This window comes from Microcaecilia unicolor, chromosome 4 (assembly GCF_901765095.1).
Source record: "Microcaecilia unicolor chromosome 4, aMicUni1.1, whole genome shotgun sequence".
In the NCBI taxonomy this organism is placed as follows: domain Eukaryota; kingdom Metazoa; phylum Chordata; class Amphibia; order Gymnophiona; family Siphonopidae; genus Microcaecilia; species Microcaecilia unicolor.
The window spans coordinates 327581006-327597444 of record NC_044034.1 but is presented as its reverse complement, the minus strand read 5'-3'; the positions used below and the strand labels follow the sequence as shown (position 1 = coordinate 327597444).

Below are 16439 nucleotides of genomic sequence, written 5' to 3'. Positions count from 1 at the left end.
AATGGTGAGATGTGCATTTATTTGAAGTCCACTGTCATGCCCCCTAGGGTCCAACATTGCTCTTCTGGGATGTATGGGGGACCAGTCTACTAAAAATGCTGGCCCCCTTCTACATCTCAATGACTTGATTTCTACATTTTTCGCTTGGACCTTTTTTTTTTAATGGTTAAAAAAAACATGTACAAAGCACAAAAACTTGTTTGAAACAGTATTTTCAGAAGAAAAAAAAAGAGATGTTTTTCTTTTTCAAAAATGGCCTTCTTTCCTATTCAGATTTTGGACATTAGATGTCATATCAAAAATGCCCCTCCCCTGTACCTAATATTAAAGACACCTGCAAGCCGAAGGAATATTGAGGTGGTGAGCATTCAGACACAGTACGTAATTTCCCTGTGTCTGGAAGGATCACCATTTAAAATGACAGAGTTGCACTGAATATGAACCTGGGTGCCCTGGATTAAAGTCCACTGCACTGACCACTAGGCTGCCCCTCTGCTCTGCAGAAATGTCTATGTAACCATTTTTGTACAAATGCTGCTAGACAGATATCCTTGTACCTGGTTTTAAGGCATTCATAATTTGGACATTTTTATTGTGGAAAATGGCTGTTCATTTTGGACATTCTCATGTATTTTCAACATTTTTCCTGCTTGTAAATGGCTGTGAGATGAACCTTTTTTGTTTTTGGACATTATGAGCAGGATGTCCCAATTCTGATTTGGCTATCCTTTTGAAAATACCCCTTCATGCGTCTTTATAAAATAGGCCCAAAATAGGCTCCCACCTAGGGGTAATTTTATAAAATTTTGTTTCTACAATAAATCCCTATTTTATGCATATAAAATACTTTTATAAAATTATCCTATGGATTAACCCCCAGATTCAATATAGCTCACCTAGAGATCTGAGCCGAAATCCAAGAATATTCTATAACAATGTGCTTAACTAGCTAATCAGCGATGATAACAGCTCTTAATAAGCAATAATGAGCACTAATTGGCAATAATTAGAATTTATACACACAACTCACTAAGGGGTCCTTTTACCAAGGTGCGCTGAAAAATGGCCTGCAGTAGTGTAGATGAGTGTTTTGGGTGCGCAGAATTATTTTTTTAGTGCACCTCCAAAAATGCCTTTTATTTTTGCTGAAAATGGACATGCAGCAAAATGAAAATAGCCGATGAAGATTCCACCCCGCGTATTCAGATCTTAATATTCTGAACCTGGAACTCAGAGGCTTTTTCCTTCACAAACATATGTTGTAACAGCCACGCCACAGACAGCCATTCGTTAATAACTTCTAAATGTGCCCAGGCACAAAGGAGCATGGTTATGGGTGGGGAAATGAGCATTTTGTGGGCATTCTGAAACTTACATGCATAGTTAAAATATGGCCTAGTGCATCTAAACCTACACGCCAGGATTTGCGCCACGTTTTCATTGGTGTAAATGGAGGTGCATAGTTTTAGGTGCTGAGATATCAACTATGCATATGCTATATACTACGCCTAAATCTAGGTGCCGCTTATAGAATAGACAATCAGCATTGATTTCCATGCAGATTTTTTAGACGCCATATATAGAATCTCCCCCTATGTGCACATGCGCAGTGGTTCACGCATGCATGATAGTTCTTGCATGGGCAGTGAGCACCTCTTTCCAAACAATGCACATGCTCTCAACATAATGCACACTATTATTGACAAATGACACACATTTTTATGTTTTTTTTCTTCTTGTTTTCATTTGATAATGACATGCAATGACATGGAATATATCGTTGACTTTTCCCTTTTCATTGCAAATGAATTCCCATCCCTCATAATATATTTGGGCAGCTAACCCCTACTGCAGTTTTCCCTCCCAATTCTGTCATACTGACAGACAACAGCACTATTTATCCTGCCTGCCACATTGGCTCAATGTTGTGGCAAAAACACTCTAAGCCCCTAGACCAGCATCCTCCTTTTCCCATCCCCCACTGCCAGCCCCAAAGCTTCCTGAGACCTGCACTGGTGAAACAAATGGCATAAAGGCACAGTGCCACTCTCTAGTCCATGCCCTCTCTGGTATGGATTTTGTATTCCTGAGAGGGCAGAAATGGCAAAAGTCATCAGCAGCTCAGACTAGAGAGTGACCTTTATGCTATTTTTTCAGGGAGGAGTAGGGGAAGGAAGATATTGGATTGTGGGAGGAGGAGGAAGATGCTAGACTGGAGTGGAGGAAGGATAATGCTGGGCTGGGGTAGTGGGAATAAAGAGGCTGGATTAGGGAAGGGGGAGAGGCTGGACTAGGGGGAGAAAAAGAAAAATTTTGATGAGGGGAAAAGAAGATGGGTGACAGAGGGGAGATGCTGAATCAGGTGTGGGAAAAGTAAGTCTTGGGGAGCAGCTGGGGTGGGAAGAGTTTGGCAAGAGAAATGCTGGGCACAAGGGAAGTAGGAAGAAGAAAGGGAGATGCTAGACATGAATGAGAGGAATACAAATACAGAGGAGAGATGCTGGGCATAGGAGGAATAGGAAGACAGAGGGGAGATGTTAGACACAAGGAGGAGTAGGGAGTAGAGGGGCAATGCTGGATGGAGGGGGAGATAAGAGAGATGCTGGATGCAAGGGGGAAGAGTTCATGAAAGACTGGTGAATAAAAGGAAGGGGAATGAGAATGCCAAGGTGAGGGAAAGAGATGGAAAGCTGTTGTTAGGTACAGTAAAAAGAGGACAATTTAAGGCTGGATAGTAAGAAAGAATAAATGCTAACCCCCTGTTTACTAAGCCGTAGAGGCTGTCACACAGCAATACAGACACAGCCCATTCAAAGTGAATGGGGTGTGTTGGCATTAGCACAGCTTACTAAACAGGGGGGTAAGTTGACAGAAGCAAAACATTGGAGAAAGTTGAAAGGAAAAGATCAATGTCAGAGATGTAGGGGAGGAAGTGAAGCAAACAGGAGGAGAGAGATAAATGAGAAATGAACAGGAGACTCTGGAAAGAGAGTTAAGACAGAAAAGAATGCAGAAATCTGAAACTGAGACCAACACATTTAGAAAAATAAAAGGCCACAGGACTAAGGTTAAAAAAATAGTGATTGAAATGTGTCAGTTTTTGAAATGTAAAGGCTCTTCTTGGTATGTTTCTTTCTATGCTCTAGAAATGTTAAGTAGTAGTAGTAGTATTTCTCTAGTGTTGCACTGTATGCAGAGTCTATCTAGCTCCTGGGGTTTTAATTTTATTGTATTCTACATATTTCTATTGGTGAGGATCTATTAATGCTTGTGTAAGATCAATCTGTAGTAACCTGGTTTAGTTTTCCCAATATGTGCATTGATGTCCTAGTGCCCACTGCAATGTGTATGGTGCTACTTTTCCAAGGTAGGCACTCCTTGTGTTATGCCTTGCTCTATAGGTCCTGAGTGACTCCAGTACTTTCATGATGTTCATTTTACTGGAACTGTTACCATAGGAGCCAACCTTTCAAAATAATCTAGGAGGGGGATGGGAGGGTGCTAAACTCAACACAAATAACCTCTTCTTGGACACTGTGAAGGAGTTTGACCGGTGTGGGTTGGGGGGAGGGCTGGCTGCTACGATTTTTAGCACCTAAATGCTACAGTTTGCCCGAACCTCTCTAGCAATTCATTGGGGGGGGGGGGGGGGGGGCGGAGGCAGCACATGAAATACCCCACTATGGATCACAGACAGTGAAACAGTCTGCTCAGCATTAGGGGTGCTCAAGCCTAGCTCTTAAGGCAATTTACCTTTTTTTTTTTGTTACATTTGTACCCCTCGCTTTCCCACTCATGGCAGGCTCAATGCGACATGGGGCAACGGAGGGTTAAGTGAGTTGCCCAGAGTCACAAGGAGCTGCCTGTGCCGGGAATCGAACTCAGTTACTCAGGTCCAAAGTCCACCACCCTAACCACTAGGCCACTCCTATCTCAACGTAATCCCACTTAAACCATTACGGAAAAGGCATGAGCTAAAATAAATGTTTAAAAAAATAAAAAGTCTCCAGCACTATCTCTCTGTTATGATTTCTTCTGGAGGCTCCAGCCTTAGACCATGCCACTTTGCTTGACTCTCCTATAATTCAGCACACAGGAAGCCATTTAAAAAAAGATAGTTTAGAGGTCGGCCAAAAATATGTCGAGGCTATGCCGAGGGCTCAATGCCGCTCTCGATTATCATCTGCCCCCATCGCCTAGTTCATGCAAGCAAAAAATGCAAGGTATCACCTCTACGGGAGCGTCGCGCTCCGGGTAAACTTCCTCCAAAAAGCCCAGCCTTCACGGCTGACAGCTGCCCCGCCCCCTTTCCCGGAGAAACCCCACCTCTCTTGCTCCGCCGCTCTCATTGGCTGCCTCTGGGCGGAGGGGCGGAGCCGGGGGTTGGTGCTTGGGTTGGCTGGGATCACGCCGGCTAGTACCGCTGCTGAGGCTGGGAGGGGAGTGTGGTGCAGAAAAGCAGCGGAGGCTGTACCTCCTGCCGGCCGCGGGGCCGCTCCGAATCGTTGGACTTGTTGTCGTGCGGTGGCCTTTGGGACGAAACGGGCTCGTCCAGAAGGAGCATGGGGAGGACAGGATGCGGTCCCGGTACCGATCTCTGGGCTCTGTGCCTGCTGCCGATGTTGCTGGGATTCGGCTCTGTACTGAAAGGTAAGGGCGCAACAGCCACCTTTACAACGGGGTCACAACAGGCAAAACTTGAACTGAACAAATGTGTCCTTGCAGCACTTCGGTAACTCTGTGCAGTGCCGAGAGAATCCTTTTGCCTCTTTGTTTTATTCTGTTTCATTTTTGTACTTGCGGTATTTTGGTCGTTTCTCTCTTTCTGCTCGTGGAAGTTTCTGCAGCTTTGCCCTTCTGCATCCTACAGGTTGTATTCGCATAGATCCAATGTTCTGCTGCTTTATTTCTATCTCCTGTTTTTCTCGATTTGATGCTGAGCCGCAGTAATTCTGCATGGAGTCTGATTCTTGCTCGCATTGCTTCGAGCTGGTGAGAGACCCCGGGAGGTTCGGTAGAACTAAGCTGCCATTGGCAAGACAGGTAGGTTAAGGGTATTTCACGGGGAAGCTGTACTAAAAAAGGTTGATGAGCCTGCTACCCCTCTGCCTCCGTCTTTTTTTCCCCCTTTCTTTCTTTTGTGGAGCGCTTGCAAGCTTTCTCTCTTGGGAATTTAACTGGATTCTGCGAGATGCAAACGCATGGTTTGTTTTCTTAACAGCTTTATTTTACGTTTGTTGGACTTGATTCGGTTAGGAAACCATTGGCGACCCCTGAGAGAGAGTCTGAACTAGTACCCATCACTTTATCAAGCACTTCAGGTGGGACCTAGCTAAGAGACCTCATTTAGAGGCTTTTGGATTTTAATTGTGCTTTTTTATTATTATTATTATTATTGTTTTACAAAAGAGAGAATAGTACGCATAGCCTTTGGAGCCGTAAGTCTGAATACAAATATTACAGTATTTAATGAGGTGCTACTACTGCAACCGCCAAGCATTTCGCTCCCTTTCTTGATGATTCTAGGCTTTGAGTTTTCCCAGGCTTCGCTGCAGAGGGAGAGCTGTCTGGTTAGTATTTTCAGTAGTCTCATTAGGGTTAGAAGCACAACACCTGGCAGGGTACAGGGGGGGGGGCACGTGAAAATAGAAATCAGGCTTCATAAACAAGTTGTGGTCTATACGTGACATAAAGAGACACTTTACAAACTTCTGCCGTGAGATGCGGGAATCAACTTTTCAAAGCGATCGGAGATGGCTCATTGTCGGGTGAACCCTAACACAGCTGGCACCTATATAGCCTGCATCCTTTAGGTGTATAATTTAGTTGTTTCTCATACAGCTTTTACGCACAAGCTGTTTTCGCGCTCGTCTTCCTTGGTTTCAGTTTTCGTGGACCTCGGGAATAAGGCGTCAGTGTGCAGTTAATTGTACTTGACAATTCTCCATGGGTAGGCTCCCCATTCACATTTTTTTTTTTTTTTTGTGGCTACCTGTGTGAATCATTCAGTTCCTGCAGCCTAGCAGGCTAAGATACTGCATGCCTGCAAAGCTTTCGGCTGTCTTGGAAATGAGAGTTTTGTAAATACATCAATGGAACGTTGAATGCTGCTGTGTTTTTAGTGATTATCAAAAGTGAATGTGTATCTTGTCTTTAGAAAGAATGTAGACAATGAATCTGAAGGAGGAGGTGGGGTAGAAAATGCACCTGTTGAGAGGGGAAAGTGGAAAATGTGTGTGTGTGTATATATATATATATATATACACACACACACACACACACATACTTACATATACACACACATACATATACAAGGAGAGCTTTTGGGCACTGTAGGGAACCGAATTCTTATCAGTCATTCGAACCTCATGCATTCACGGTTTATGTTCTAAGACGTACGTGTATCTAGCGTAAAAAGATTTTGCTTTCAATCTAGTTTGCGTGTAAGTGTATATAGCGTAAAAAGATTTTATTTTCAAGCTAGTTTCCTAGCGGTGTTCCCCTCCCCTCCTTTTTTTTTTAAACTTTCCAAAATTAGACCCCCCCCCAGTGGTGGACGTCTCCTTTGCTAAAACTGCAAGGTGCATTCAGTGCTGAAACATTTCAAATCATCACCGGTGCAAGGTTCGGGAAAAAAAAGTGAACTTTGAACTAATGCTTAATTGTGAGATGTAGCCAGTATGAACTACATTTCTGTGCGCTAATATTATTTTCAGGAAGATCAGTTGTCAGTCTGGTACATTTCTTAAAGAGTAAGTCTCTAACCTCTTGTCCATGTGCAGTAGCGAGCGCTTGGTATCTTTAACTCGTTCACTGCCGTGAGCACTCATACATCAAACATCTAAGGATTAGCCTTCTGACCATTTGAGTTAAATCATCCCATTTAAGGCATTTTTTCCACTGACACAAAGGGAAAATGTATAAATTTAATTTGCGTATGAAAAATGATAGATGGAAGCTAATTTCATTGAAAGAGTCAGGTTGCCTAGAGAGAGAGAGAGATTGGGGGGGGGGGGGGGGGGGGGAGGTTATGGAAGAGTTCTTTATAAATAGTTGTTAATTAGAAGCGAGCAAATTACAAAATTGTGCCTGGCCTGTTCTTTAAGTAGGTCTTGCAGAGTTATGTCCGTTGACTTCCAGCCACAGAATAGGTGGGTCTAAAAAAATACTGCTGAATGGTCTTGGTTAGGCTGCAGAACTTTCTTTTGTTTGGGAGGGGCAAACACAACAACCGTACTGTGTCCTACCCCCCCCCCCCCCCTCACCATTCCCTATTTTTTTAATGTCAGGTGGGGCAAAAAGTTGGTTTGGTTACGACCCCAGTGCACATCTCATTCTGCTTTCAATATATTGATCTTGCAACATTTACAAACTGCTTTTCTTCACGTCCTCTTGGCCTGCTCCCCCCCCCCAGTTCCTTTTATTACCTCCTTTAGCCCCACTGGAACTAGGGCTGGGACCATTAGTCTTTATTCACAGCCAGTTGGGACTCCCTTCCCATCCCTCCATGCCTATCATAACGTTCCAGTTGACAGCTGCATCTACCGATGTGTAAAGCTTCATCCTTGTTGCTGACTGGCTTTAGTGAAGATACACAAGGGCCATCCTGATTTTTAACTCAACCTCAAAATTGGACCCTTATGCTGCCTCCAGATGGTACAGAAACCGAGAGACTTCTCCCTTTTGAATATTTGGGCCACGGAGCAGTACATTCTCAACCCAGTCCTCGGGGCATACCTAGCCAGCTAGATTTTTAGGCTATCCACAATGAACCTGCATGAGAAGATTGGCGTACCAAGGAAGCAGTGCGTGTAACTATCTCATGCAGGTTCATTGTGGATATCCAGAAAACCTGACTGAATGGGTGTGCCCTGATGGCTGGATTGAGAAGCACTGCTATAGAGTATTTTCACACAAAGCGAAACATATCATCAGGTCTGCTGAGTTATACATTTTTCATGTTAAATCTTTTTATTGTAAAAGTCAAACAGACAAATAAACAATGTTTCCTTCTTGTTATTAAACAGGAGATGTGCTAGAGACATTTAAATATCTCAGGGGCATTAATGTACAAGAAGTGAGCCTTTTTCAAATGAAGAAAAGATTTGGAATGAGGGGGGCATACGATGAAGTTACGAGGAAATAGGCTTAAGAAGAATCTAAGAAAGCATTCACGGAAAGGGTGGAAAGGCCTCCCGGTGGAGGTCATGGAGATAAGGACTGTGTCAGAATTTAAGAAAGCGTGGGACAAGCACGTAGGATCCCTTAGGAAAAGGAAGAGTTAGAGATTTCTGAGGATGGACCATTCGGTCTTTATCTGTCGTCATGTTTCTATAAATAACTCACACAAAAATAAAAAATAAAAACAAAGAGGGAGAACACAGAGGGGAGTAAACCTACACAAAGCGGTGGGTAGAAGCCTATCAACAAAGGGGGGAGGATAACCTGTACAGAGTAGCAGGTACAACCCTAACAAGAAAGAGGGGGTAATTTGCACAGAGCAGCAGGGTAAATCCTAGCCACCTTTCAGGGCAGACTGGATTGACCATGCTGGTCTAATCCCATTCTATTTACTTTGTTATTATAGACTTGTGAGCTGTAAATCAGGTGGAAGAAACACAACACCTTTTTGAGGTTGCAGAATGAGACTCTAGTGAGGTAGACTGAGACAAAACATCAGAACATTTCTTCACAGAAAGAGTGGTGGATGCTAGCGGTGTGTATATTGGAAATTTTGTGTCATTTCTGGTTTCTTTTTTTTCCTCATTGTTTTTGTTTTTCTTAATTCTTCATTTTGGGTTATCATGTCATCAGTAGCATGCAGTGTTCTTAAATAATGTGTACTATTGAGGACCCTCCACATTACATTTCATTTTATAAAATGATATGAAACAGCATCGGAAATGTCAGTTCAAATGAATGCAAATGCCCAGTGGATGCATGGAACTGCCTTCCGAGGAAACCATCTTTCTAAAACAGTAAAGGAATTTTGTATCATTTGGAAGAAACACAGGGGGCTGCTAGTTGGGAATAAATGAGGGGAAATCTGGAGATCAACTGAGGTTTAAGGTTTTGCACAAGCAAATAATAGAGCAGACTATATTGGCCCAATGGTTTTTAATTGCCATATTGCAGGGGTCCTTAAATCCAATCTTTGAGGTCCACCACTCAGTCTGGTTTTCAGGATTTCTACAATGAATATGTATGAGATCAATTTGCATTCAGTGCTTCCATTGCATGCAATAGGTCTCATACATAGTCATTGTGAAAATCCTGAATGAGGACATGTAAAAAGAACACTCCACTCTACAGGTTTTCACTTAGAACCAACTCGGGGGTAAGTTGTAGATATCTGTTTAGATGGAACAAGGCCGGACCCTTGGGCTGCGTCTCTCTTCGAGCCTCTCATGCTAGAGATGGAAGAGCTACACATGGTGAAATGTAGTTTGAGATTTCTGGCAAGCCTAATAATTCATGAGAGTAAAACCCTGCAGTGTAGAGCCCACCTCATGTGAAATAATGTTTTTCCACCACTAAGGCTGGACTCCCTAGTTCTTAGGGGAAAGCCCTCCATGACTCAAGTTCACATAAAGGTTGTTTATAGGTAGTCATGGTTTGATCCGTGAGGCTGCAGTCTTCATAGATTTTCCACTTGAATAAAATACGCAGATCTCTGAGCAGGAAACCCAGAAGGTTACTTACCATTCTTTGAGGCCCCCATTTATGTGCCTACAAGGCCATTCCACTAACAGAAGGATCAGCAGATAGCTGCTGACAGGGATGTAACTAAGGGCATAGGCAGAAAAGTTTTACCGGAGTGCGCCTCCTCCCCCCATGCCACCCCCCCCCCCCCCCGGTACCTTAAAATCCTGTATGCAGTGCTTCAGTCTTCAACCGAGCAGTGGCACTCATGGGCTGCCCGCGGCCTGCGCTGGGACTTCCTCGCTGAAAAGTCCCACACCTCAGGGCGGGACTGTTCAGGGAGGAAGTTCCGGTGTAGGCTACGGGCAGCCTTATGAGTGCTGCTGCCTGAATGAAGACTGCAGCACTACAGACTGGATTTTAAGGTGAAGGTGGGGGCCAGGTCTGACGGGGTGTGTATGCTACTGACACACCTTGTTTAAATATGCCACTGGTTGTAACCCTTCCAAATTAACATCGGTGCCCTTGAATTGAACTAACTCCTGGTAACCACACAGTAGGGGACCCCTCCTTGTAGTTTGCATGGTTTCATTGTCTTCTGTACAGTGTGAGCCACTGCTTTTGGCCAACGAGGGGGGGGGGAGCGTGACCCAGATTAGTACTGCTGCCAGAACCTGCCCAGCATCAGACCCATGGCAATGGGGGTTAAGTTACTTCTCAAAAGCCACAAGAGCTATCATGGGATTTGAACCTGGGCCTGCTAGTTTCTATAGAATAAAAAGCAGACTGATTGATTAAAAAAGGTTAAAAATATACAAATGTATTTTATTGAAACAGAACTCAAAGGTAGAGATAAAAACAATACCCACCGTGGCCACGTTTCGCCCTCAGGCTGCGTCAGGGGCAAAACTATAAGATAAAATTAAAATCATCACATATACTATTACAGTACATATCAAAACAAAACACATAAAATGAGAAGAACGGTAAAAAAAAACTTAGGGGGGCAACTGAGAGAGTAAAAACTGTACAACAGGCGTGGACGCTGTTCAAAAATACCATCCTGGAGGCCCAGGCCATACATATTCCGCAAATTAGAAAAGAAAGACGGAAGTCCAAAAGACACCCGGCCTGGTTGAAAAGTGAGGTGAAGGAAGCTATTAGGGCTAAAAGAAACGCCTTCAGAAAATGGAAGAAGGAACCATCTGAAAATAACAAGAAACAGCATAAGGAGTGTCAAAGCAAATGCAAGGCGCAGATTAAGAAGGCCAAGAGGGAGTATGAAAAAAAGATAGCATTAGAGGCAAAAAAACATAGTAAAATTTTTTTTCGGTATATTAAAAGCAGGAAGCCGGCAAAAGAATCGGTTGGGCCGCTGGATGACCGAGGGGTAAAAGGGGCGATCAAGGAAGACAAAGACGTAGCGGAGAGACTGAATGAATTCTTTGCTTCAGTCTTCACCGAGGAAGATTTGGGTGGGATACTGGTGTCGGAAATGGTATTTCAAGCGGACGAGTCGGAGAAACTTACTGACTTCACGGTAAACCTGGAGGACGTAATGGGGCAGTTCGGCAAACTGAAGAGTAGCAAATCTCCTGGACCGGATGGTATTCATCCTAGAGTACTGATAGAACTGAAAAACGAGCTTGCGGAGCTACTGCTAGTGATATGCAACTTATCCTTAAAATCGAGCGTGGTACCGGAAGATTGGAGGGTGGCCAATGTAACGCCCATTTTTAAAAAAGGCTCCAGGGGAGATCCGGGAAATTATAGACCGGTGAGTCTGACGTCAGTGCCTGGGAAAATGGTAGAGGCTATTATTAAAAACAAAATTACAGAGCACATCCGAGGACATGGATTACTGAGACCAAGTCAGCATGGCTTTTGTGTGGGGAAATCTTGTCTGACCAATTTACTTCAATTCTTTGAAGGAGTGAACAAACATGTGGACAAAGGGGAGTCGGTTGATATTGTGTATCTGGATTTTCAAAAGGCGTTTGACAAGGTACCTCATGAAAGGCTACAGAGGAAATTGGAGGGTCATGGGATAGGAGGAAATGTCCTATTGTGGATTAAAAACTGGTTGAAGGATAGGAAACAGAGAGTGGGGTTAAATGGGCAGTATTCACAATGGAGAAGGGTAGTTAGTGGGGTTCCTCAGGGGTCCGTGCTAGGACCGCTGCTTTTTAATATATTTATAAATGATTTAGAGATGGGAGTAACTAGCGAGGTAATTAAATTTGCTGATGACACAAAGTTATTCAAAGTCGTTAAATCACAACAGGATTGTGAAAAATTACAAGAGGACCTTACGAGACTGGGAGACTGGGCGGCTAAATGGCAGATGATGTTTAATGTGAGCAAGTGCAAGGTGATGCATGTGGGAAAAAAGAACCCGAATTATAGCTACGTCATGCAAGGTTCCACGTTAGGAGTTACGGACCAAGAAAGGGATCTGGGTGTCGTCGTCGATAACACACTGAAACCTTCTGCTCAGTGTGCTGCTGCGGCTAAGAAAGCGAATAGAATGCTGGGTATTATTAGGAAAGGTATGGAAAACAGGTGTGAGGATGTTATAATGCCGTTGTATCGTTCCATGGTGCGACCACACCTTGAGTATTGTGTTCAATTCTGGTCGCCGCATCTCAAGAAAGATATAGTAGAATTGGAAAAGGTGCAGCGAAGGGCGACTAAAATGATAGCGGGGATGGGACGACTTCCCTATGAAGAAAGACTAAGGAGGCTAGGGCTATACAGCTTGGAGAAGAGACGGCTGAGGGGAGACATGATAGAGGTATATAAAATAATGAGTGGAGTGGAACAGGTGGATGTGAAGCTTCTGTTCACGCTTTCCAAAAATACTAGGACTAGGGGGCATGCGATGAAACTACAGTGTAGTAAATTTAAAACAAATCGGAGAAAATTTTTCTTCACCCAACGTGTAATTAAACTCTGGAATTCGTTGCCGGAGAAAGTGGTGAAGGCGGTTAGCTTAGCAGAGTTTAAAATGGGGTTGGACGGTTTCCTAAAGGACAAGTCCATAAACCGCTACTAAACGGACTTGGAAAAATCCAAAATTCCAGGAATAACATGTATAGAATGTTTGTACGTTTGGGAAGCTTGCCAGGTGCCCTTGGCCTGGATTGGCCGCTGTCGTGGACAGGATGCTGGGCTCGATGGACCCTTGGTCTTTTCCCAGTATGGCATTACTTATGTACTTATGTACTTATGTAACATATGTATACATCTATAATAAGATACAATCACAAAAAAACCAATATGATAATAATAAAATCAATAAATATCAAACTAATTACATTAAGAATGACATGAATGAAACACAGTCAAAATGGTAAAAACAAAAACAACAACAAAAGTAAGAAACATTTTTTGTGTGGTGAAAAACCAAAACATATTACTAATATATGCCACTAATAAAAAAGAGAATTTTTAATGTCATGGCGTTTACACTCTCATAATGCCTATACTTAATCTCTTTTTTATTAGTGGTATATATTAGTAATATAGCATTTCCAAATGCCTGGTCCTAGGTTAGATGTACGTCAGATGTGACCACATTCAGAAAATGCATTGACAATCTGTTCTGTCTGCATTTGGATTACAAAAGCTGAATATCTTATCATGTGATATTAGCAGGTACCAATCAGTCACAGAACATCAGCATCCCAGCGCGTCAACATTCATTTTCACCAGAATCTTTGGGAAGTGATAAATATATAAGTACATAAGTAGTGCCATACTGGGAAAGACCAAAGGTCCATCTAGCCCAGCATCCTGTCACCGACAGTGGCCAATCCACGTCAAGGGCACTCATGGTGAGTTATGGAAAATGGTGTGCAGAAACTCTGCTATGCATCATTCCTGGGATAAAAATAGTTTTTGTGTTCTAGGGATGAGTCATGTTCAGGACGGTCACCAGGAAGAGATGTTGTACCGTAATGTATTTTGATAGATTGTGTTGGGCAGGAATGCATCTTTGGTCAGGTAAAACATGGTATTTGGTTATAAGGCAGCACAAGCTTATAACTGATAGAAGTGACTCCTCTGAAAAGTTTGATATTACTTTAGTTTTCTGAGTATGTGCATGCGTGGGTTCCCCCCCCCCCCCCCCCCCCATTTTGTCTTGCAGGGTTAATGGGTGATTGAAGCCTTAGAACTGAGTGTTATCTTCAGCGGCTGCTGTTTCTGCTGATCTGGATTCACATGCTGCTTCTGCCATGTGCAGCAAATGGCTGGATCAGTAGTGTTCCTCTTTTTTTGTAATTTCTTGGCACATTATTTCTCTATGGTCTCAGTTGTCCCCAGGCAGTGCACTTTTATTGAATAACTTGCGGATAGATCTATTAATAGGATAGGAGCCTCTCCATCTTCCCCCTATGGGTGTAACCTGAATGTGCCAAACTCCTGCCATTCCTTGAATGGCACTATCTCTGAGGCTCATATGAACTATGAATGCACATGCCACAACAGGAAAGCATGTATCCTTTTTACCTGTAGAGTGGCTGGATGGTGTTTGGAAGTATGGCTTAGGTGTGTATTCAAGCCATTTTCACACCTGGACGAACGACATAAAATGTGAAAATCTTTTAGAGGGACAGTTTTATATAAGGGGTTTTCTGCATGTAAAAGTCCGTTTTAAACATGTATGTGACAGAACAGTGTGTTTTAAACCTGTAAAATTGCCTTTATAATCTCTTGAAGTGCATTTCTCTAGTTTGGCCCGCAGGTGGTGCATGTTTTATGTTAAAGCTGTTATTGAAAAGTGCATGCTGTCTTTTAGTTTCACTCAGTGAAGAAGTGACTGTACAGTACTGTGAGCAGTATACTTTTAAAACTTGTTGACTGGGCTCTGATTGGCCTGGAGTTTTGAAATTACCCAGCAGTTGCAGGCTTTTGCTCCAGTTTCAGCCTGGGAGAAGAGGGAGAGAGATCACTTTGCTGAAGCTCTGTGAACAGCTGTATGCCCTGATCTCCCCAGGTACTTTGTAGGAAGTAAGCAAATGTTTGGATAGTGTTATAATTGATCCATATTTCAGTTACCTGTTATTGTTTGCTGATTGCACATTTTGTTTGTTCATTGTTCACTTTTAAGACAATAAACTATTTCGTTTGTTGACTTTGCCTGTCTGGACTGATAAAGAATCCTGGTGATTTGTGTGTTGGGTTTGTGAGTACTTTCTGGGACTGTGGGACCACTGGGAGTGTGGCCCCCAGTAACCCAGAAATCAGTGGGGATAATTTGAGAGTGGGAGACTCACCCAGAGGAGGTTGTGACCCAGTCGGTGGGAGGAGGGTGCTAGTGTAGAACACAAGTGGCAGGTGCAGGTGGACCTGAGCTGTGCTGGGGTAGATCATCTATGTGGCCGTGTTGTAACCCCAGGCGGGTGGATAGGTGTTTCGTGACAGACCTTGTTCTTTTTTTGTGGCAGTGGTGGGACTGTCAGACTCAGTGTGTGGCATGAGGGTCACCATACACTGAGTGGTTCAGAGTCTTTTTTTTTAATCTGTATCCTCCAGACACAGAGCACAGTGAACAAGTGCAACAATAACAGCCTGGATGGTATCAGTGAGGAGGAGATGCAGGACCGGCCTGTGCAGAGTTCTCCTGTGGGAAGAGCAGATCTCTTTTGGACAGAGGCCCATGAGTTGGCAGGGCCAAATGCCACACCAGCTGAGATTTGGCAGATCTATATGCTAGAGCAACAGCAGCTAGACCAGCTACGGCATGAGGACTGGGAACAGCAGCTGCGGTGAGAGGAATGGGAAGAATGACAGCGGCAAGAGGAACAGGAAGAGTGACAGTGGCAAGAGCAGCGTGAATTCCAGCTGCAGAAAATGAAGCTAGAGATGGAAATGGCTCATATCCAAAGCTCCAACCCAACCCCTGCACCAAGGTCCGAGGCAGGAGATACAGCTTGGATCGGGCCCAACTTGTTTTCGCAGTTTGGTGACATAGATGGATATCTAATTGCCTTTGAAAAAATTTGTCGCCTCAGTGAAATTCCTCAGAAAGACTGGATGCACTATCTGGGAGGAAAGCTCACTTGTAGAGCACTTGAGGCATTCCAAGGACTGTACATGGAAACATGCTCCCAGTTTGAGGAGGTATACAAAGCTTTGTTGAATCGTTATGCCATTACCCCTGAGAGACTTATAGACTAAAGTTCCGGACTTTGCAAAAGGGTGCAGATGATACAATGAATTTGTGATTCAGCTAGGATACCAGCATCAGTGATGGTTCAGTGGAGCTGAAGTTAATTAAAACCCTGGAGGACTGCCTAAACCTGATGGTCCTGGAGCAGTTTCTTTAGCGTTGCCGTCCAGAGGTGAGGAAACATGTTCAAGATCACCAGCCCCATACTCCATAGAAGGCAGCTGAGTTGGCTGACATCTTTATGGCTAACCGTTCCTGGTTGGCAAAGAGAAGCCATCCTTATCCGCAGCCAGGGCCCTAAGCCAAATATCTCTGCAACCTCAGAGACTGTCAGCAAACCCTCCAGTATACCCCAAAAACCAAAAGACTTTAGGCATGAACGTCCTTGTTTCCAGTGTGGGGGTGTACAGGACATTTCAAAGCAATTGCCCAGATAATACCAAGCCTGCACTATAGAGCATTCCAGTTCCTACATCAAAGCTGGCAGCTTTCGTGGGTGGTTCCATTACCATGAAGGAGACCTACGCAGTTGCCGCAGCACAAAATGTTATTGGCCATTCATCAAGCAAGGAAGCAGATGGGTTTCCACAACACTACAGCACCCCAGTAACTGTGAATCAGA

At 43.7% G+C, this 16439-nt stretch overlaps 1 protein-coding gene across 1 annotated transcript in view; it reads left to right on the top strand.

Annotated features, from left to right (window-relative positions):
- The first annotated feature begins 4510 nt into the window (after nucleotides 1-4510).
- UNC5D (unc-5 netrin receptor D) overlaps nucleotides 4511-16439 on the top strand; it is a 794061-nt gene continuing 782132 nt past the window's right edge. Inside the window, 1 exon segment of the mRNA XM_030201960.1 lies at nucleotides 4511-4650. Coding sequence (XP_030057820.1) covers nucleotides 4563-4650 — 88 coding nt within the window. The 5' untranslated portion in view covers nucleotides 4511-4562.